This window comes from Peromyscus californicus, unplaced genomic scaffold (assembly GCF_007827085.1).
Source record: "Peromyscus californicus insignis strain IS unplaced genomic scaffold, ASM782708v3 Scaffold_12__1_contigs__length_115047231, whole genome shotgun sequence".
In the NCBI taxonomy this organism is placed as follows: Eukaryota; Metazoa; Chordata; class Mammalia; order Rodentia; family Cricetidae; genus Peromyscus; species Peromyscus californicus.
In genome coordinates this window covers 92,711,260-92,733,142 of record NW_026294413.1, presented here as the reverse complement: position 1 = coordinate 92,733,142, position 21,883 = coordinate 92,711,260, and the positions used below count along the sequence as shown (strand labels likewise).

At 45.7% G+C, this 21,883-nt stretch overlaps 1 protein-coding gene across 1 annotated transcript in view; it reads left to right on the top strand.

The window, feature by feature from the left end:
* Window positions 1-21,883, top strand: part of Chat (choline O-acetyltransferase) — a 56,188-nt gene that overhangs the window by 8,526 nt on the left and 25,779 nt on the right. Inside the window, exons 6-7 of the mRNA XM_052733901.1 lie at window positions 5,271-5,451; window positions 7,459-7,636. Of these exons, the coding sequence (XP_052589861.1) occupies window positions 5,271-5,451; window positions 7,459-7,636 (359 nt within the window). The remainder of the gene's footprint in view (window positions 1-5,270; window positions 5,452-7,458; window positions 7,637-21,883) is intronic.

Below are 21,883 nucleotides of genomic sequence, written 5' to 3'. Positions count from 1 at the left end.
GCACTTTCTCTGACCTTTGAAAGTGCCCCTCCCTCCCAGCCTCCTCTTTCCTCCTGTGGTATGAACTAGACAGTTTGGGTCTGGAGATCCCCCGGGAAGGGTGGAGAAGGAAGAAGCGGTGTTAGGGAGGCGGTGTTGAGCCAAACAGTGCCAGCAGGATGACAGTCTCCCCATTGGGAGCCTTGGTGTCCACATGCCCACCCTAGCTTAGCGAACATAGGCTCCTCCTACAGGGGGTGGGGGCTGCTCCGGCAGCGAGTTCTCCGTTCTAGGAGGAAGGTCCCCCTCCTAGTCAACCCCAGGGCACTGGGGACACTGGGGAGAGCAACGAACCACAGGTGCTGGAAAGAAGGAGGGGTCGACAGCAATGTCCTAGGCACAGATCAGGAAGTGAAGCTCGGAGAAGTTTAGTAACTTATCCATGGCCACACAGCTGAGACGTGGAAGGGCAAGGAAGGCACAGGGTAGCCTCCCTCTCTGGTCTGTGTGGATCCAGGTCAGTGTTTACCCAACCCTGGGACAGAAGCTAAGACATACATTCTCTCTGGGGAAGAGGGGAAGAGGGGCGAGGCTCCGGCCGGCCCTGGGGTCAGCATGATTGAGTCTGAATTGTTTAAGACCGTGGTGGGAGCGTTGGCTTGGGGCCAGTCTGAAAGCTCTCTTTCCACACTGGGCTGCCAGGCCTGTGGGCTGCCCTTTCCTACCAGGTTTCCAGGGCTCCTTCTGGAACTCACTCCTCCATTCACATACCATCGTGAGCTTGTGCCTTTCAGCAGCACCCTTGCTGCAGAGTAGAGGAGGGACGATTCCGACCCCGGCAGCAGAGCACAGGGACCGTGGAGCCAGGCATTACTAGCAGGCTTGACCCCCAACTCTCACACGAGTGTGCAGATACATATGTATGTGTGAGCACATTACATGCACATACACACACAGACACCTATTTCCATGCAAGCCCACACACAGTTTCCTGTGCCCTGTACTTGCAAATATCACAAAGTTGCAACATTTGAAAGAGTGCCTGGCTAGGACACTGCAGCAATCATTCACTTTCCAGTGTGTTGATGTGGGAAGAGAACAAGAATTTAGGCCTCCTACCTGCTCCCAAAAGGTTCACAGGTGGATACAAAATAAAACCCCATTCCTTCCCCGAACCCCAGGCATCCCCACTGGGGCATCTCCTGGTCACTACAAAGGGGTCCAGTGAGCTTTGTATGTTTCTTCCATGGGCACTCATCCCTCAGCCATCCTGCCTTCTCAGTACAGGCAGTAGTACAACCTGGGTTGGCAGATCCACAAGTCTCTTTGGGGTCACTCTTTCTCCCTCCATGACATCCACGGTGCTTAGAAGTGGCTACCACCTACCCCAGCTGGTTCCCAAACATCTTCCTTCCTAGATGGCCCACATTATTTTCACACCTTGCCTACAGCCTTCTTCCTGGTGCTTTCTGGGACAGACTTTGATCCTCTCCCTACAGAAGCTAGGCCATTAAAAAACAAAACAGGATAGGACATGCTGGGAATATAGTTCAGTTGTAGAGCACTTGCCTTACATGGGTGAGGCCCTGGGTTTAGTCCTTAGTACTAACAAAAACCAAACCAAACCACACACGCACACACACACACACACACACACACACACACACACACACACACACACGCCAGAGCTAGGAATGCTGTGTTTCTGTGATGGTGTGTATGCTTAGCATGGGCGAGGCCCTAAGTTCAACCCTTAGCTCCAAAAGAAAAAAGCCAGCGTAATTCAAATCATGCTCCTGCATGTCAAAGCTCCAGGGGCTTTTTAATGCACCAAGCACAGGCTGCCAACTTCTACCCTGCCACCACAGCCCAGAGGCTGTCCCTGCCCGTTTTTGTAGCCTTTTCTGTGCACTTCACTCAGTTGCGACCCTGCTGGCTTACTTTCTGCCTTCCACTGGTCCTCTGGTAAGTCTCAAACTATCTCTGAAGAAGGGTCTCTATTTTCAAATTTTGTAAAATACAACAAAAAAGTAGTGACTAGACCAAGTTTATGAAACACAGGATAGCATGTTTTAGTATGGAATTCAATTAGCATCAGATCCCACCATTGCTACAGGTGCTTTTGGATCCTGCCACTCATCTCACCACAGGTCAGTCATGAAATTGCCACGCAATATAGCCTCACTTTCGTGGCAGCGCTGTGGGCACTCCACCTAGCCCACCTGCCTGGAAGCTTTTTACCCTTTGGGCTCAGCTCAGTCAAACAGGTCTTCTTTCCCCTTAGCCCTGGACTCCTGCCCCTGCCAGCCACTCAATATGCCTGAAATTCTCCTGATTGCCGATTTGCGACGTGCACCCCAGCAACACATCCCAGGACCCATACCCTGAAAAGAAAGCTGCCTGAACACATTTGAACAGCATGTATAAAGGAGAAAGAAACAGACAGACAGACAGAGACAGAGACAGAGATAGAGACAGAGAGACAGAGATGAGTGGAGGAGGAGTTCAGGAAAGTAGGGGGAAGGTATAAACTCTTAAAGCGCTCCCCCTGAAATATACTTCTTCCACCAAGTCTGTACCTCCTAAGGGTTCTATAATCTCCCCAAATGGTGACATCAACTGGAGATCAAATGTTCAAATACATGAACCTATGGTGGAGCATTTCTCATTCAACTCACAGAAGACAGATATATGGTGACTTAGTGGATGGGTGGGTGGCAGATAGATGAGTGGATGGATGGATGGATGGATATTTAATAGACGGATGTATACATGCATGTTGATGGGTGGATGGATAGTGAATTGATAGACCGATGAATGGATGGGTTGATACAGTGGTTCTAAACCTTTCTAATGTTGCAACCCTTTAATGTAGTTCCTTATGTTGTGTTCACCCCAACCATAAAATTATTTTCATTACTACTTCATAACTGCAATTTTGCTATTTTTATGAATCATAACATAAATATCTGTGTTTTCAGATGGTCTTAGATAACCCCTATAAACGGGTTGTTTGACTCCCCAAATGGGTTGTGACCTACATGTTGAGAACCACTGAGTTAGTGCATGATAGTGGTGTATGAATGAATGCATTGATAGTAGCTGGATGGATGACTAGATAGTGCATGGATAGACATATGAATGATTAGATGATAGGTAGATGGATGTACCAGGTTTTTACTTTTTGGTCACCAACCAGTTCCAAAATCATGACATGGAGACCTATTGTTTGTTTTGGTTTTTCGAGACAGGGTTCCTCTGTGTAGTTTTGGTGCCTGTCCTGGATCTTGCTCTGTAGTCTAGGCTGGCCTCGAACTCACAGAGATCCACCTGGCTCTGCCTCCTGAGTGCTGGGATTAAAGGCATGCACCACTGCCATCCGGCTTATTACTAGTTTTGAATGCTTGTTCTAGCTTAGGCTCATTTCTAGTTAGCTCTTTTAACTTAAATGAACCTGCTTCTCTTTATCTCCATTTTGCCTCAGGGCTTTTTATTTTTCTTTCCTTCTGCATAGCTTACTTTTACTGCTTCTCATATCTGCTGACTGGAGACTGCTTGACTCCTGGTCCCAGGCGTCTCCCTCCTTCTCTCCTCCTTCTCCTTCTCTCACTCCTTCCATAGGCCTGGGTTTCTCCTCCTATTTATTCTTTCTGCTTGGCAGCCCTGCCTATCTCTCTCCTCCTAATTATTGGCCATTCAGCTCTTTTTTAGACCAATCAGGTACCTTAGGCAGGCAAGGTGAAACAAATGCAACACATCTTTACAGAATTAAACAAATGCAGTGTAAACAAAAGTAACACACCTTTACACAGTTAAAGTAATATTCTGCAGCATAAACAAATGTAACACATCTTTGCCTAGTTAAAATAATATTCCACAACAGACGGGTGTATGGATGGATGGATGACAGTTGTGGTTGAATGGTGGATGTATATCTGGATAGACAGATGCATGGTAGATGTGTGGGTGGTTGAATGGCAGATGGATAGATGCATGATATCTGGGTGGATGGATGGGTAGATGGATGGATGGATGGATGGATGGATGGATAGATGGATGGGAGGATACATGGTTGTTGTTGTAGTTTGCTTTTTATTCTTTTTGGGGCGTCCTGCCACCCAGCTCCCAAATAAGTCACACACAAAGGCTTATTCTTAGCTATAAATGTCTGGCCTTAGCTTGGCTCAGTGCTAGCCAGCTTTACTTAAAATTATCCCATCTAGCTTTTGCCTTTGGGCTTTTATCTTTCTCTATTTTTGTATACTTTTCTTTCTTACTCCGTTGCTGGTTGTATAGCTGGGTGGCTGGCCCCTGATGTCCTCCTCCTTCTCTCTCGTTCCTTGCTCTCTCCTCCCAGATTTCTCCGTCTATTTATTCTCTCTGCCTGCCAGCCCCACCTATGCTTTCTACTGCTTTGCTACTAGCCGTTCAGATCTTTATTACACCATCAGGTGTTTTACACCGGCGCAGTAACACAGCTTCACAGAGTTAGACAAATGCAACATAAACAAAAGTAACACACCTTAAAATAATGTTCTACAACACATGGAGGTAGTGAATGGATGATAGATAAATGGATGAGTATTTGGAGAGATGGATAAATGGATGAATTGATAGATTTGGTGGATAAAATGGGCGAATGGGTAGAAGGATGCCTTAGCATACATAATGATGGATGAATGGATGAATGGATGAATGGATGGATGGATGGATGGATGGATGGGTGGATGGGTGGATGGGTGGATGGATGGAACAGACATATCATTTAGAAACCACATGACAAAAAGAACTTCTACTTTGAACTTTGAGAAGGTTTCCAGAAGAGATAATACAGAATTGGCTCTTACAGGAGGAGTTTTCTAAAAAGACAATAAGTACCAGGGTAGAGGTAAAGGTGTGCCAAGAAAAGATTGATGTAATCAAAGGCACGGGGGATTTAAAAGGCAAAAATTACACGTGCATTGCCTGAGACTGTGGTTAGGATGGAGTTGTAGAGGTTTGGGGAAATTGTGAGATGTTCCATGAGTCACAGAAATGGAACATTCCATTATTTCACAAAACGAAGATGAGCTCTGCCACAGTGCAGTTGTAAGTTTGGTGTAGCTTTAGCCTAACCACAAGAAAGTATGGGGTAGTAGCCCAGTGGCAGAGTGTTTGTTTAGCATGCCCTCAGTTTGATGCAAAATCCTTCAAAAAGAAAAAATAAGGTTACCATAGAAGCCACCCCAGTGCCTCTCTCCTCCTCCACCCTCTCACCTGCCTGCCTGCCTCTCTATGCTCTCCCCTTCCAGCCACTCCCTCCCCACGGACTGGGCCAAGGGCCAGCTCTCAGGGCAGCCCCTCTGCATGAAGCAGTACTACAGGCTCTTCTCCTCTTACCGGCTTCCTGGCCATGCTCAGGACACACTGGTGGCCCAGAAGAGCAGCATCATGCCTGAGCCAGAGCACGTCATAGTTGCCTGCTGCAGCCAGGTACGTGGCCCATTGTCACAGGCTCTCAGACTTGGAGCGGGTGTGGAGCATAGAGTGGCGCACACGTGTAGCATATAGTGCCCATCCATTCCTGCTCCTTCACAAGTGTGCATGCACTTGTGTTCCTGAGCAGACAGTGAGCTTGGGGCATGGTGCCCCCCAAATAGGATTCTCTACTCAGTCAATCCATTTCTATCTGGCAGCTGTAATTTAAGAATGAATAGAATATTCAGTTAGGGAATGCACCCCCTAGATGCTTATCCCTGAGAAGCTGAGTCAGGCTGAAGACCCATCTAATGAACCTTCATCTTCACAGCTATTCATTCTCATATAGTAAATGTCCTTCCTGGAGACTAGATGGATGGACAGAGTAAGAACTAACAGAAAAGACCTCCCATGTGTAAGACTGTGGGTCCAGAACTCACATTTATTAATTTCATTTAATTATTCACAATGACCCTGTAGAGGAGACCTTTGAGTCTTCATTGACAGGCAAGAAGATGAGGCTTAGGGAAGCTAATGGTGTGTGTAAGAGGAAGAAGGATTCCAAGTCCTACCACCTGCCCAAGATGGGCTCTATATCCTAAAGTTCAGGTTTTCAGACAGTTCTATAGGACCAGTCAGGGTCCCCATGGCAAGGGAACAAGGTGAGCGTGAAGGCTACTGACCCCTTCCCAGTGCCCACCACACTGTGTATCTTGTACGCTGATGCCTCATAAAGTATTTCTTGTGACAAAAAGTGGGGGTTTGGGGGTCTTCCTGACTTTTTACATTGAGAGCCTAAGTTTGAAACCATCCCTGCCTCCCTACCCACACTCTCTACTTATTGTCTGTTTTCTTCCTGGGCTCATTTCAGGAAATAGTGAGCTTGGGGAAAGTCTATCATCTAAGGGTAGCTGTGATCACTGTTTGCAGGCTTAAAAGTTTGCAGCATGCTTCCCAGCCACCTGATACCCTGACCAGCCAGCCACAAAGTGAAAAACTCTCTTCATTTTCATTCAAACAAAGTCAAATCAAACATTTCTCAGCCTCCAAATGGCACATTATTCAAGTCTTCTGGAAGCAACCATAGACCAGATTTCATGGACTTCGCTGAGGGTGCCGGGTGGGGCAATTGCTCATCATGTCCATATGCTGAAAAGGATGCAGCAGGATGTGTCAAGATTGATACCCTTTACCAAGTCCAAGGCCCTGGCTTTCAGAGCTATAGAACTCCAGCATCACAAAGCATACATGCCTAGCTCGTGCATACGCAGATGAATGTGCACAGATGTACCTAGTGTTTTGTGTGTTGGTTTTCTATTTTAATATTTGTCATGACTGTTGGTTTGTTGTTGTTGCTGTTGTTTAGATATATACCCACAGCTCTGTCTGTAGCTGTTTGTTCTAGTTCATAGGAAACTGCATGGGTGCACTGCATTTTACTTAACCAGTCTACTCCAAAAGAACACCCGGGCTCTTTCTATTGCTTTGCTAATACAAGAAGCCTGATTTACACACGCTCTCTCTCATATTGTTCTGGTACACATGAATGTGCTTCCCTAAGCCCCGGGCTAAACTCTGCATACACAAGGTGCAGCTGCTGAGTCAGACAAGCACTTTTAGTTTTGATTGACACAGCCTTCCAACAGTGGTTGTACCAGTTTATACTTGACTCTCTGCAAACCCGAGAATTTTGCATGCACTAGAAACCACAAGAAAAAAAAAAAAAGAAAGAGAAAAAAGGAAGGAAGGAAGGAAGGAAGGAAGGAAGGAAGGAAGGAAGGAAGGAAGGAAGGAAGGAAGGAAGGAAAAAGCTTTCTCGTAGCTAGGTTTAATCAGGCCTGTGCTGGGGAGAGCTTGGAGTCGAGTACAGCCAACAGCTTTGGATGCTCTCCAAAATGAGACAACTCGGAAACATTAAACCCCCTGGGAACCTTGGGCCTGAGCTTCCTGAAGGCTCCGTGAAGCCTTGGGAGCCTTGGGCTGGCTGCCACAAGTGATGTGTTTGACCTGTTTCCCCCACAGTTCTTTGTCTTGGATGTTGTCATTAATTTCCGCCGTCTCAGTGAGGGTGATCTGTTCACTCAGTTGAGAAAGATAGTCAAAATGGCGTCCAACGAGGATGAACGCCTGCCTCCCATCGGCCTGCTGACGTCAGACGGGAGGAGCGAGTGGGCCAAGGCCAGGACGGTCCTCCTAAAAGGTCAGCTGCAGCACCCAGCCCATCTCCATCTCATCCTCATGCCCATCGGCTTTTCCCCCTCCAGCGTTAAGCACATACTCTCCATCAGCCATAGCGGGGGAGCTCAGGGACCTCCAGCCCAGGGTGGGGCAGTGGGGAGGTCCCTGGCAGCAGAGGGACCTGTTGCGCCTTTTCATTCTACGCGGTGATACTCTGGCTTTCCGGATGAGAGAAAGGAGCCCGGAGTGTGGGTCATCTGGGGACGCCGAGTGCTGATGACAGCCAGCAGCCGTGTCATGGTGGGCTGTGTCACGTTCATTTGGAGACTCCAGTCCCTGGAAGAGAAGGCAGATGGGAATCAGGTGCAGGGCCCCCCTCTGGGAGTATAGCTGGCCCCCTTCTTTACTTGGCTTCTTGGTCCTAGGACTTTTCCTGTACAGCCTGACACATGTTCCTCTGGCAGTTCTTATGAAGCTTCTAAACATCCTCATTAGACATCTAGTCCGCCCCCCCCCCCCCCCGTGTGTGTGTGTGTGTGTGTGTGTGTGTGTGTGTGTGTGTGTGTGTGTGTGTGTATACGTGTGTATGCGTATGTATATCTGTGTGTATGTATGTGTGTGTGTTCATGTTCATGTGCATACAGGTGCACATGTGTATGCATGTATACATATAAAGGTCAGAGGACAACTTCAGCTGTCATTCATCAGGTGTTTTCCCCCAACTCCGCCCCCCCACCCCCCCCACCCCCACCCCCACACACTTTCTGAGACAAGATCTCTCACTGTTCTGGAATTCAGAAAGTAAGCAAGCCTGGCTGGCCAGAAAGCTCCAGAGATCCACCTACCTCTACCTCTCCCCATGCTGAGATTACAAGTGTGGTATACTATGCCCTGGGTGGTGTTTTGCTGTTGTTGCTGTTGTTGTTTATTTAACTTTACATGAGTTCAGTGGAATCAAACTGGTCTGTGTGCTTGCAAAGCAAGAATTTTTATAAATTCAACCATCTCTCCAGCCCCAGTTTTAAGTTTTTATTCATCTCCTAGAAGCTACTTTTGAAACCAAAGCCAGCATTCACTGAAGGACCGGCTTCCCTTCTTGACTCTGTGGGATGTCATGTACCGAGAAGCCAGCCTTCTGGGAGTCTTCACCCACTGCTAGGGATTGCAAAGGGCCAGGCCATAATTCAGACTCTGTGTGTGCAACCTCTGGGGTGTGAGAGTCGGATAGGACCAAGGCCCCACGCCACCCTGCAATAGAGGCACAGAGAGGAGGCCCGAGTACCCAGAACGCCATCTTGACCCATAAGGGACAGGGAGAGCAGGTGTCTCAGGAACGCCCCAGGGCTCCAGAGAACAGAAGTAGCACACCCAAATAGGATTTGAAAGGTCTTGTCGGGAAACTCTGAGTGAGAGAAGCAGGTGGGCTGGAGGATGACACCTAGGCAGATAGATTAGTGTGGGCAAAGTTGGCCACAGTGTAGGGACATGTTGTCCTGTTCTAGGAATCACAAAAGCACAATCTGTAAGCAAGGATGTCTGTGCGGGTCAGATGTCCAGGCTCCCAGACGATAAGTGTTTGCATGTTCTAGTCCCTCCCCCTAGAGAGTTCTTCCTCCAGAGTTGGCCGGCCCCTTGTACCATGCCAAGCTCCACTCTGGTGTCAGGGCCTCGGGCCTCCCTAATCTCCCTTCCTTGCTGTCACCTTGATCCACCTTTTAAAGGTTTGTTTTAATCTCTCTCCCCACCCCTGGGTGTGTGGGGGGGACTATGGGCATGTGAGTGTAGAGATGGGAGGAGGTACTGGATTCCTGGAGCTGGAGTTACAGGCGGTTATGACCCAGCACACATTAGGGGGGTGCTGGGCCAAACTCAGGTCCTCTGAAAGAACAGTAAGTGCCCTTAACCCCTGAGCCATCCCTCCAGTCCCCGGGACCCATTTTCTCCTCTTGAAGGACTCGCCATGCTCTTTCCTAATCAGTGCTCTGACACCCTGCCACCACCCGTCAGGTCTGGGAGGACAGAGACCTGTTTAGTTTAACTTCCAAATCTACCAGGCCAACCACAGAAGCAGTGCAATGTGGAATAAAACGACCAAGGGTTACCAAGGATACTAGGCCGGGACATATTTACCAAATGCTCATCCAAATATTGAGCGCCTGCTGCATACTTGGTCCTAAAGAGAGGGCTGCAGAAATGTGTACCTCAAATCCATTTTCATTTTCATGGACATGGTGCCATGTTGGGGAACTAATAACTTAGAATTTGAAAGTAGTTAATTCCCTCAGGAGACTGTGGTGAAATCACATCCCACTCCTTTGCCCTCTGGGGATGGAGACAGGCGTCAAAATAATCACCTCTGCAGTCCAGAGAGTTTCCACTTTATTAGGTGGCCAGGCCCAAGATGACTGAATGGGGTTGCCTTAAGGTCTGAGTGCTTGGGCAGCACTAATCAGAATTAATTTGTTAATGGCACTTGATCTGGCTTTCTGAATGGAAGTGCTGTTTTTAAAGGAAGTTCTGCAGAAAGGGATCACACACACCTCCCCTTGGGCAAATCAATTAATCCAATTAGCACCGCTGGCAGCATTCTCCGCACAGCAGGAAACCAACTCCTCCCAGACCGGCACCCTCTTCCCTGGACCACCACGGAAGGGAAACAGGGAAGCCGGTTCAGAAATCATTCCTGTTTCCAAGTGAACTACTGATGCAGCATGGGCGAGGGGCGAGAGTGGGGATGAAGAGATTCGGGTGAGTCTAGACAGGTCTCAAAGCAGAAACCTCATCAGGAAGGCACGGGAAAGGAGGCAGAGCCATGTCTGAGTGGACACTGGGATCATTTACTGAGATGGGGAGCGGGTTGAAAATGGAGAGATCTTGTCCAAGCACACTTGATTTGAGGCACCCTGAGTCATCGAAGTGGAGGTGTCATGTTAGATCTATGTGTCTGGAGTGAGTGAGAGAGAGAGAGAGAGAGAGAGAGAGAGAGAGAGAGAGAGAGAGAGAGAGAGTTATAAATTTGACAGGCATCAGGACCTAAGTAATATTTAAAGTTATGGGCCTGGATGAGATCATCTAGAAATAGAACAGGGTCCCGGGGGTCAAGCAGAGAAAGGCAAAAGGAGTGAGAACAGCCTGGCCAGTACAGGAAAACCAGGCGCTGAGGCAAAGACTGAAAAGGGGAAGAGGAGAGAGCGTTTGGCCCCATGGAAGGCTGTTGAGAGCTTGAGAAAGGGGCCGCTGAGCTTTTCAGCCTTGACATTGTCCGGGAGCTGACAAGTGCATATGTGGGTAGGAACAGCAGCAGGGGACTGTTGATCAAGTGGTCAATGACCAGACCCAGCATGTGTGGGTGACTGTTCAGAAACTTGGGGACTGAAAAAAAGCAGAATAATAGGACATTTCTGGAAGAGGATAAGGGCCAGGCAAGCGTTCTTAGTAGGAGAGACAAGTGCATCGCTGTGGGCAGGCAAGTGCCATGAAGGAATGGAGTAAAGGGAAATGCTGAAGAGGAGAGAGGGGGTAGAGGACATGGGATGTTTGCAAAGGAGAAAGCAGATCGAAGCAGGAGATGAGACCTTCATTAGATTTGAGACCCATTCATGGGTCTACAGCTGGCATAGTGGAATGGAAGGAGGCTCCCAGGAGCAGATCCAGGTCAGGAGTGGGCAGAATCATAATGTGAGTTAGAAATGAGGGTGGGATTCTGAAGACAGAGAAATTTGTAAATAGCCTCTTTGGAAATGGGGGGAAAAAACCCCTCTGGATATAGAGATTTTGGGACTCTTTCAGGCCCACATAGGAGGGTTTCAGGAATAATCAACCTAGGAAAAGCTATTTAACAATGTTATAAGAGTCTCTCTACACACACACACACACACACACACACACACACACACACTGTTCAGCTTCTCAGATTCAAGGTGGGTGCCTGGATTTAGCAGAGTTGATGAATGTCACTAGGGGACAGGTAGGCAAGCAGTGGCTGTGACGCTGGGGTCTGAATTGAGTAAGTTACTACAGTGCCATGCTCAAGCTGCCATGGCAAAGTGCCACAGGCTGTGGTTAACAATAGAGGGGATTGCTTCACAGTTTGGGAGGCTGGAAGTCCACTATGGGGGATCCACAGGGCTGTTTTCTACTGAAGCCTCACTTTGAGCCTTGCAAGTGACAACTTCAGCCTGAGCCTCCACATGGTCATTCTTCTGTGTCGGTCTGTGTCCTAGTCGCCTCCCCCCTTCTTATAAAGGTTCTAGTACTGTTGGATTAGGGTCCACGATAATAAGGCCTCATTTAACTTAATTAGTTCTTTCGAGGCAAGGTGCTTCTAATAGAGAGAAGTTCCCCAGTGGGCGCTGTGGTTACTCTGTCAGAGACGAGTGAGTCCAGGAATAGAGAGGAGAATTGAATAAGGACCTGTTTGTCCATATGGATGTTCCAAGTTGCACAGAATGAGGATGAGAGTAGTAAGGGATGGGAGGGTGGAGAAGGTGATACAAGAGCCCAGACACTCATGATAGGAAGTTGGGAAGAGATTGTCACAGTGTAGTCACAAGGAGACAATGCCTGGGGGGTGGGGGTGGGGAACAAAGTAATTATAGGCTCTAGACCCAAGTGTAAGGGGATGAGGGACAGGGATTGCTGAGAAGGTACCTACCCAACTTGGCCCGGGATATATGGAAGTGAAGGAAAACAGCAGTGTCCTGTCACGGGGCCCGGGGGTGGGAACCTTTGGGAGCATCAGACTCCAGCTGAAGCATGTGGATGGAGCGTTCGTAGAGGGATTAGCCACTCTGAGAATTGGCCCATCACAAGGAGCAGTATGAATTGCTCAGGGAGTTACAGAGGGCAGGAGACTGACCAAGTGCTCTTAGGGGATACCTGAAATGGGGAATGGGAGGAGGAATCGCCATAGGCAGCCATGGTCCGAAGTCTGTAATGTCCAGGAAGCTGCTGCCTGCCAGCTGGCAGTTACTGGCCAAAGTAACTCTGTGTTGGTATCGAGCTTTTTCCAGATGATGTAGATCCCAACTCTCAGCTGAAACCCAAGAGCCCCACCCCCTCTCAGGTGCTGGCACAGGACCAGAGAGGTGCTGTCCAGCAGACTGACTGGGACACTCCCCTTCTCTCCCTGGTAGAGGGGGCTGACCATGGACACCGCTCACAGGAAATGTGCTCTCTGGTCAAAATGAGTCCTTCTCCAGGCAGCTGAGAGCCAGTGGAGCAGGGGCTTGGACAGTCCTTTACCTTGCTAACTCTTCTCCTTCTAGACCTTGTCCCTGACCCTCTACACAGCTCTCAGCTAGGACTGTCCCTTCTGTGAGCTCCCCGGTCAGTGAGTCCAACCCCCTGCCCTGACAGGCAGTGGGGCTCCTGAGCGTCCAGGGAGCACCAGGAGGCATAGCCCACTCCGGGAAGCCGACTGCCTGCTGCAAAGTCCCTCCCTTCCCTATACCCACGTTGGTTCCCCTTCCAAGCTCACTCAGACACCACACCCTGGGCAGTACCCTTTGCACCCCCAGCATCGATGGGCCAATGCTAAGAGTCCTCTAGGAGGCCTTGGTGCCAGGGCATACAGGCTCCAACCAGAGAAGCATTTCAGACAGTATTTTAAAGCAATGTAGAGCCACATACTACATACCTGTCGTAGTTTGGGAGGCAGTGGAACCTGAGGCCCAGCAAGCCATGCAATGAGGTTGACTGATGACATGAGAATCCTCTGAAACATTGCCAAAAAACAAAGATTCCCAAGCCCAGGGGTTTCCCAGTGGGGTTGGTGTGGACTAGGATTCTGTTTTAAAAGCACACTGTCACCTTCAGGTGAAGCCATGATTGGAACTCACTTACTGGGATATCAGCTTCAGCCACACTCCAAGCTCCTCTTTTAGTTTCCATGGCCTCAACCTGGGCATTTCTGTCCATCGTCAGAGTTTTCATTTTGCCTATGAAAGGGAGATTTCGTCTGCATGGCTTGTGCAGTGTCCTAGCCTTAGAGGTAATGGCCAAGGGCACTAGGTACCTAGGTACCCAGCCTGAGATCCATGCTACAGGGGGAGAGGGTGGGGTCTGAAGATGAACTTGGGGCCTCAGAAGGGTCTGCTCATCCTTAGAGGACCTTCCTCCCCATCAAACTGTGAAACTGTGGCCTCCTGAACCCGGGAGGAGCTAACACCATTATCGTCGTCTGGAAATTTAATTAGACATTCAGCCCTGAGTCTGGAAGACTACAGCGCTTGTCAATTTGTAGGAGAAGTATGGCCAGCTTGGAGAGGTTGCCGGAGCCCTCCAGCCTTCCTGGGCGCTGTGTGGCGATCCTGGGAACAGACCTCACAGGCAGATGCTCTCGTTTACACAGCCCCGTAAATATTTATCCCCAGCAGCCAATTAGAGCCAAGGCACTGCTTCCAAGAAGGGAGCTAACAGAAGGTGGCTGCAGCTGCATAAGGCCATGGTCATGGTTTACAAGAACCACTCAGGAAGGGGGCAAAATGCTGCTTAAATATTGTCATCCAGAGCTCAGCAAGTCTGTTGGCTTTAAAACCAATTATACATTAGCAATAACAGCCTCTCTGATTTAATTGGCCCAGAAATACCTCCTGAGCTTTCGAATTGGAATACAATTTTCTTTCTCTAGGGAAGGAGGATCTGGGGCTATGTCCCCACCCTCTGCAGTAGAAGTAGAGACCTTTGTGATGAGCACATCCAGCAGGGGAGTGAGAGGTCCAGAGCAAAAGGTCTGGTATGGACCCATCCTTCTTATCAGTTACAGCCTGGGATTCCTATTCCATGGTGGAGACCACAGCCTGCTCCTTGGATATAATGGGGGCATGTGGCCTGGTACCTGGTGCACCAAGGGTCTTCACTAAATGAGAGCTCTTATTAGATATAGGGAAAATCTCTGCATCACTTTGCCCAAGGACCACATGGGCACTGCCCATGTAGTCAGAGACAATGGCCTGTAGACGTAGGCTGCACAGCTTTCCTCCTTACATGCCATCCTAACTTAGAAGCTTTTTACCTTAGGGACATTTTGTGTCCTGTGCCTTGTACATATCATATTGTGCACACACGCAAAACCTGTCTTTTTAAAAATGTCTCTGACCTGCAGTTCTCCAGCCTTTGTCTCCCATTTTAGGCATGAAGTGTAAAGCACTGAGAAGCAGGTTTTTGCTTATCTGCCCCTGCTATCCGACCCCACTGCCACCCGTGACCCTGGTTCTAGAGCAAAGGGATTTGTTTGGCTTGATTCTTGAGTTTTTCTTCTCCTCCCCCTCCCCCTCCTCCTCCTTCTTCTTCTTTAAATAAATTTTGATGGCTGAGCATGGTAACACACACTTTTAGTCCCAGCACCCAGGAAGCAGAGGCAGACATATCTCTGTGAGTTCAAGGTTAGCCTGGTCTACATACCAAGTTCCAGGACAGCCAGGGCTACATAGAGAGACCCTGTCTCAAACAAACAAACAAAACACAAACTCCATAAAAGAAAATAATTTTTCCTACAATATATTCTGATCACAATTTCCTTTCCCCTCTTCTCTCCCCAGTTCTCTCTCTCTCTCTCTCTCTCTCTCTCTCTCTCTGTAGAAAACAAATAGGCAAACATAAAAAATGAACAAATTAGAATACAAACAACAGCAACAAAGAGAAAGCACAAGAACCACACATACCCCCACATACATACAGATAACACATACATATACACACAGATATACATAACACACATACACACACACACATACAGACAGACAGACAGATAACACATACATACACACACAGATATACATAACACACATACAGATAACACATACATACACACACACAGATATACATAACACATACACACACATACAGATATATACACACATATAGATACACATACATACACACATATAGATATACATAACACACATACACACATACAGATACATACATAGGGACACACACATACAGATAAACACACATACAGATAACACATACATACACACACATAGATATACATACACACACATACAGATACACACACAGAGACACACACATAAAGATAAACACACATACAGATACATACCTAGAGATACACACATACAGATACACATACATACACACAGATATACATACACACACAGACAGACACACACACACACATACAGATACACACAAAAAAAATCCAAAATCCATAAAAAACACAAAGTCAGAAACTATAATATGCAAGCAAGAGACCAGTAAGATAAACAATGCCCGAACAATATGAGGCAAAAAAAAAAAAAAAAAAAAAAATACCGTTGAGTTCATTTTGTGAGCCATCTACTGGGCTTGGGGCATGCCCTTAAGTGTGGTTACCATACCCAGTGAGACTCCACTGGAGAAAACTAATTTTCCTTTGCAAGTTGTTTTCAATTGAAGATAGCTTCTGGATTAGGGATGGGGGCTCATGTCCACGTCCCTTCTCAGAGCCGGGTGGCTTGACCCTGTGCAGGCCCTGTGCATGCTCCCACAGTCTCTGTGAATTCATATGTGCGTAGTCCTGTTGTGTCTGGAAGACACTGTTTCCTTGGAGTCATCCATCCCCTCTGGCTCTTACAATCTTTCTGCTTCCTCTTCCTCATAGCTCCCCGAGTCTAAGTGGAGGGCGGGGAGGGTTGATGAAGACATCCCATTTAGGACTGAGTGTTCTAAGGTCTCTCACTCTCTGCACATTGTCCACTCGTGGGTCTGTGTATTAGTTCCCATCTACTTTAAGAGGAAGCTTCTCTGGCGATGGCTGAGTCAGTCACTGAGCTGAGTCCCTGTCCCATGTGGCCACTGGGGGTCCCAGGTAGAGGGTCCACAAGAATGAGGAAAGCTGAGTGAACACCAAGGTTAGGCAGGGTCCCCAGGAAATGGAGATAGGGAGCGATCTGCAAGCAGCCTGTAGCAGGCTGGGCACGAGACTCCCCGATTGTGGTGGAGGATAGGTAGGAGAATGGAAAAGAGTTCTTTTTTTTTTTTTCCAATAAAGTTAAACTTTTTTTGGCATAAGTATAGATGGTTCTAAAGTTGTGCGAAATAACATGGAGAGAGGCCACATGTCTCTGTTTACCCAAGAGTCATCGACATCTTGAGAAACTACAGTACGGTGCCACACCCAGGGTGCTGACAGTCAATTGTCAGACATCTCTATTACCTCAGGGACTCCCCAAAGTAGACTTTTGAGCCACACTTGCCTTCTCCCACCTCAACTCCTCTTTAGCCCCTGGCAACCACAAATCTCTCCATTTTTATAATGCTGTTGCTTTGAGAATGTTATATAAATTAAATCCTATAGAATGTGTGGTTGTCAGAATTTTTTGGTTTTTACTCAGCATAATTCTCAAGAGATTTATTTCTTTAAAAAGTTAGTGTTTTTGTTTTGTCACAAGGTTACTCTGTGTAGCCCTGGCTGTCCTGACACTTGCTCTATAGACCAAGCTGGTCCCGAACACAGAGATCTGCCTGCCTCTGCCCCCTGAGTGTTGGGATCAAAGGCGTGTGTCACCACCGCCCAGTATAGCATATGGATTTTTACAGCAATGTGTTACCATTTCTGGAGAAATGTTCAGGCATGAAACCAATAGGACATACTATAGTTGTCTGCTAAGCTTTTATTTTATTTACTTATTTTTATTTTATTTGTGTGTGTGTGTGTGTGTGTGTGTGTGTGTGTGTGTGTGTGTGTGTGTGTGTTTTGCCTTCATGCATGTCTAAGGACACTGAGTATCTTTGCATGTGTTAGTTTTCCATGTGTGTATCCTCTTTGATGACATATTGTTTCACATCCTCGTCTCTTGTTAACTGGATTCTTTTTTTCACTGTGAGTTTTGAGAGTTGCTTGTATATTCTAGATGCAAATTGTCGGATACTTGGCTTCCAGATATTTCACACTAGTCTATAGCTTATCTTAGTGGAATATTCTAATGGGCAATACATTTTTATTTCATCGTGGTTTAATTTATCAGCTATAATTGTGCTTTTGGTGTCAAGACTAAGAATTCTTTGCCTAGGCCGAGATGCCAAGGCTTTTCTCCTCTACTTTTTCCTGACAGTTTTGTAGCGTTACAGCATATGCTATGAAGTCAGGAATCCATCTTGAGTCAGTTTCTGTATAAAATTCAAGCCCAAGTTTTCTTTTCCTTTTCCTCTGGGGGCTCCATCACTTTGAGAACCTTTGCTGAAGAAATGGCTCACCTTCCTCCATTGCATGGTCTTTGCACCTTCCTCGGTATCGGCGGAGCATATTTGGAGAGTCTGTTTTAAGGAGTTCTATATATTATTGCACTGATGTGTGCGTTTATCCCTCTGCCAATATAGTATAGTCTTGTTTATGTGGCTATATAATGGTCTTGAAATTCAATATACTGATTCCTCTAACTTTATTCTTTTTGAAGTTGTTTGAGCTGTTTTTCTTCCATTGCCTTTTCATACAGACTTTAGAATAATCTCATCTCTATCTGCAAAAAAATTCTGCTTGGAGCTTGATGGGAATTCTGCTAAACCCATGTATCCATGCAGAGAAAACTGAGAGCGTCATGATGTTGGGTCTTCCAAAGCATGTGCCTAGAGCAGCCCTCCTCTTATTTTGAGCTTTCTTTCTTTCTTTTACGGTTTGTATTTTCAGCATAAAAGTGTCCCATATATTTTTGTTAGATTTACCCTGAAGTATTTAGATTTTTGTTTGTTTGTTTGTTTGTTTGTTTGTTTGTTTGAGACAGGATTTCTCTGTGTAGCTTTGGAGCCTTTCCTGGAACTCACTCTGTAGCCCAGGCTGGCCTCAAACTCACAGAGATCTGCCTGCCTCTGCCTCCTGAGTGCTGAGATTAAAGGCATGTGCCACCACTGCCCAGTGAAGTATTTAATTTTTATTTAATTATTATGATTGGGGTTTTGTTTTTTATTTTTCTAAATGTTTGTCAGTGGTATACAAAACTATAGTGACTTTTAGTGTGTTGATTGTGTATCTTGAAATATTGATGAATCTCTTTGTTAATTCTATGAGAGTTATTTTTAAGTCTATTTAGTGTGTGTGTGTGTGTGTATGTGTGTGTGTGTGTGCGCGTGTGTGCGTGCGTGTGTGTGTGTGTGTGTGTGTGTGTGTGTGTGTGTGTGTGTGTGTGTGTGTGAACACATACTTGTTTCTGTAGAGATCAGAAAACTATTTGCCGGAATTAGGCCTCTCCTTCCACTAGATGAGTTCTGGAGATCAAACTCAGTTTGTCAGGCTTGGCGGCAAGCCCCTTTACTGATTCAGCCATCCTGTAAGCCCCCTGAGAGTTCTCAGTAGATTACATAGGACATCCGAAGAATTACTAAGGATAACTAGGTGCGATAAATGGTGACAATTTTCTTTCTCTTCTAAAAACTTTCTTTCCTCGTTACATTGGCTAGGCAGCTGTCACTGTGTTCAATAGTTGTGTGGAGAGAGTGGGTGCTTTTATCTTGTTCCTGATCTTAGAAAGAATTCAGTTTGGCTAGAACTTTGTGATTGCTGAAATGTTGTGGCCCAGAACCAAATTACCTTGGACTATCTTTAGTCATGTTGGTAGCCAATCATCGCCCACCTCTGTATCTAAGCTAACATCCTTGTGACTATCCGGTAACCTTTGGGACTGTATTAACAGACCACTACCTTTCCCCAACCCCAAAGCTAAGATTGTCATCAGAACATCTGAGACATACAGTCCTGCTATAACCCACCTACACAGTGAGCTCTCCTGTGTGTTTGAAAGCCCTACTTTAGAACTTTCTTTCATTCTGTAACTGTAAAACTTCATGAACAGTTTCCACATTGGAACATGTTATTTGGGGCAGCCTGAATCCACATTCCTGGGCCATGTCCATCCATATGTGGCTCAAGAATAAACCTTCTACTTTATTAAATTAAAAAAAAAAAGCCGGGCGGTGGTGGCGCACGCCTTTAATCCCAGCACTCGGGAGGCAGAGCCAGGCGGATCTCTGTGAGTTCGAGGCCAGCCTGGACTATCAAGTGAGTTCCAGGAAAGGCGCAAAGCTACACAGAGAAACCCTGTCTCGAAAAACCAAAAAAAAAAAAAAAAAAAAAAAAAAAGATTCAGTTCTTTAACTTATAAATCTGTGAGCTATAGAGCTTTTATAGATTTTTTGTTAAGTTGATGGTCCCTTTTATTTTCTGAGTTTTTAAAAATATTTATCTATTTATTGATTGATTGATTTGTGTGTGTGTGTGTGTGTGTGTGTGTGTGTGTGCGCGCGCATACAGTACCATGGCAAACATGTAAAAGTCAGAGGACAACTTGCAGAAGTTAGTTCTCTCCTTCCACCGTGTTTCAGGGATCAAACTCAGCTTTGCCTGCTGAGCCATCTCGCTGGCTCTATTCTTTGAAGTTTTTGAAGAAATTTTATCATGAACCAATGTTGGATTTGGCCAAATAGTTTTTCTTCCTGTATCAATTTTTATGATAATGTGATTTCTTTCTTATAGAAGGCTGCTGCTTACTTCTATCCTTTAATCTATAGTTTGGTGGGTTTTGCTGTTTGTACACGAGGAACACTGGTCTGGAGTTGCCTTGTTCTCTTGTAGTATACATAAGTTGTGCTGACAGTGGGGTGATCCAGTGGGAATGTTCTCCTTGTATTTTATGGAATAAATGACACAAATGTGATGCTCATTCTACCTTAAACACCTAGCAGAATTCTTTAGTGAAGTCATCTGGGTCTAGAGATTTATTAGGGGGGCATAAAATTACAAAGTCAATTTCCTTAATAGTTGTAAGACCATTTCAATCATTTATTTCAGACTCAATGCATTGTGGGAGTTTTATGCATTTCAGGAATTGGTCCATTTTCTCTAACTTGCCAGATTTATGTGTATAGATATTTATAATATTTTAATTGTATGTTATATCTATGGGGGCACTGATATTGGTAATTCATTCTTTCAGTCTCTCTCTCTCTCTCTCTCTCTCTCTCTCTCTCTCACACACACACACACACACACACACACACACACACATTTGGCACTTTAAATTCCCCTCTAATTACTTTAGCTGAATCTAATTTTTAATTGTGTGTTTTTATTCTCATTCGTTGTGGTGTGTTTTTCATAATTCTCTTATGACTCTCATTTTAACTATTGATTATTTTTCAAGTGTGTTGTTTAGCATGCCAACGTGTATAATTTTATGTTATTTATTTATATTTCATTTCCATCACAGTCAGAGAACAAACACGAAGTATTAGTTCATTCTTTTCCATTCTGAGGGCTGTCCTATGGCCCTAGATGTAGTCTGTCTTGGAATACGTTCAGCAGGTGCTTGGAAGGAATGTCCATGCTGTTATTCTTGGATGAAATGTTCTGTAAATGTCAAACACATCCCGTCGGGTGGTGGCATTGGGTTCTGTGTCCTTGCTGAATTTATACCTAGTTGTTCTGTCCATTGCTGACAGAGAAGTGCTGATGTCTCACCTCAGCAATGCATTCGTGGATTTTTCCTTCTAGTTCTGTTAGTTTTGCTTCACATACTTGCAAAGTGTTTGTTACCTATAACACATGCATTGCCCTGTCATCTTGCAGATTTACCCTTTATTTATGTAATTTGCTCCTAGGTCTCTAGTTCTGTTTTGTTTTGAAGTGTATATCATACTAATTCAGATTCATGATTTCTTTTGATTAATGCTGTATGAAATAGTACTTTCCTTCTTTTTGCTTACAGCAAATTTATAATATATTTGATGTAGCTCTCTGTAGGCAGCATGTAGCTGGGTAACATTCTATTATATTCTGCCACCACCTACCACTATTTATTTATTTATTTATTTATTTATTTATTTATTTATTTATTTATTTATTTATTTATTTGATTTTGACAGGGTTTTTCTGTCCTAGAATTCATTCTGTAGACCAGGCTGGCCTCAAACTCAGAGATCTGCTGCCTCTTGACTGCTGGTATTAAAGGTGTGTGCCACCACCACCTGGCCCCTACCACTATTTCTAACTGGTGTATTTAGATTATTTACACATAAAATAGTCATTGGCATGTTTTGTCTTAACTCTGCTGTTTAATATTTTTGTTTTCTCTGTTTTTAAATCATTTTTTCCTGGATTCTAATTCTTTTTTTTTCTCTTTCTTGCCTTCCTATAGATTATATGGTTTTTTTTTAAATAATTCTAATGTTTTAACATTATCTGTTTGTATAACCTTTTCTAGATGTTCACATAAGTATTGCCTTAAGTATATACAACTCATCAGTCTGTTGTGTTGAAGAAATCATCTCCCGTGTGCAC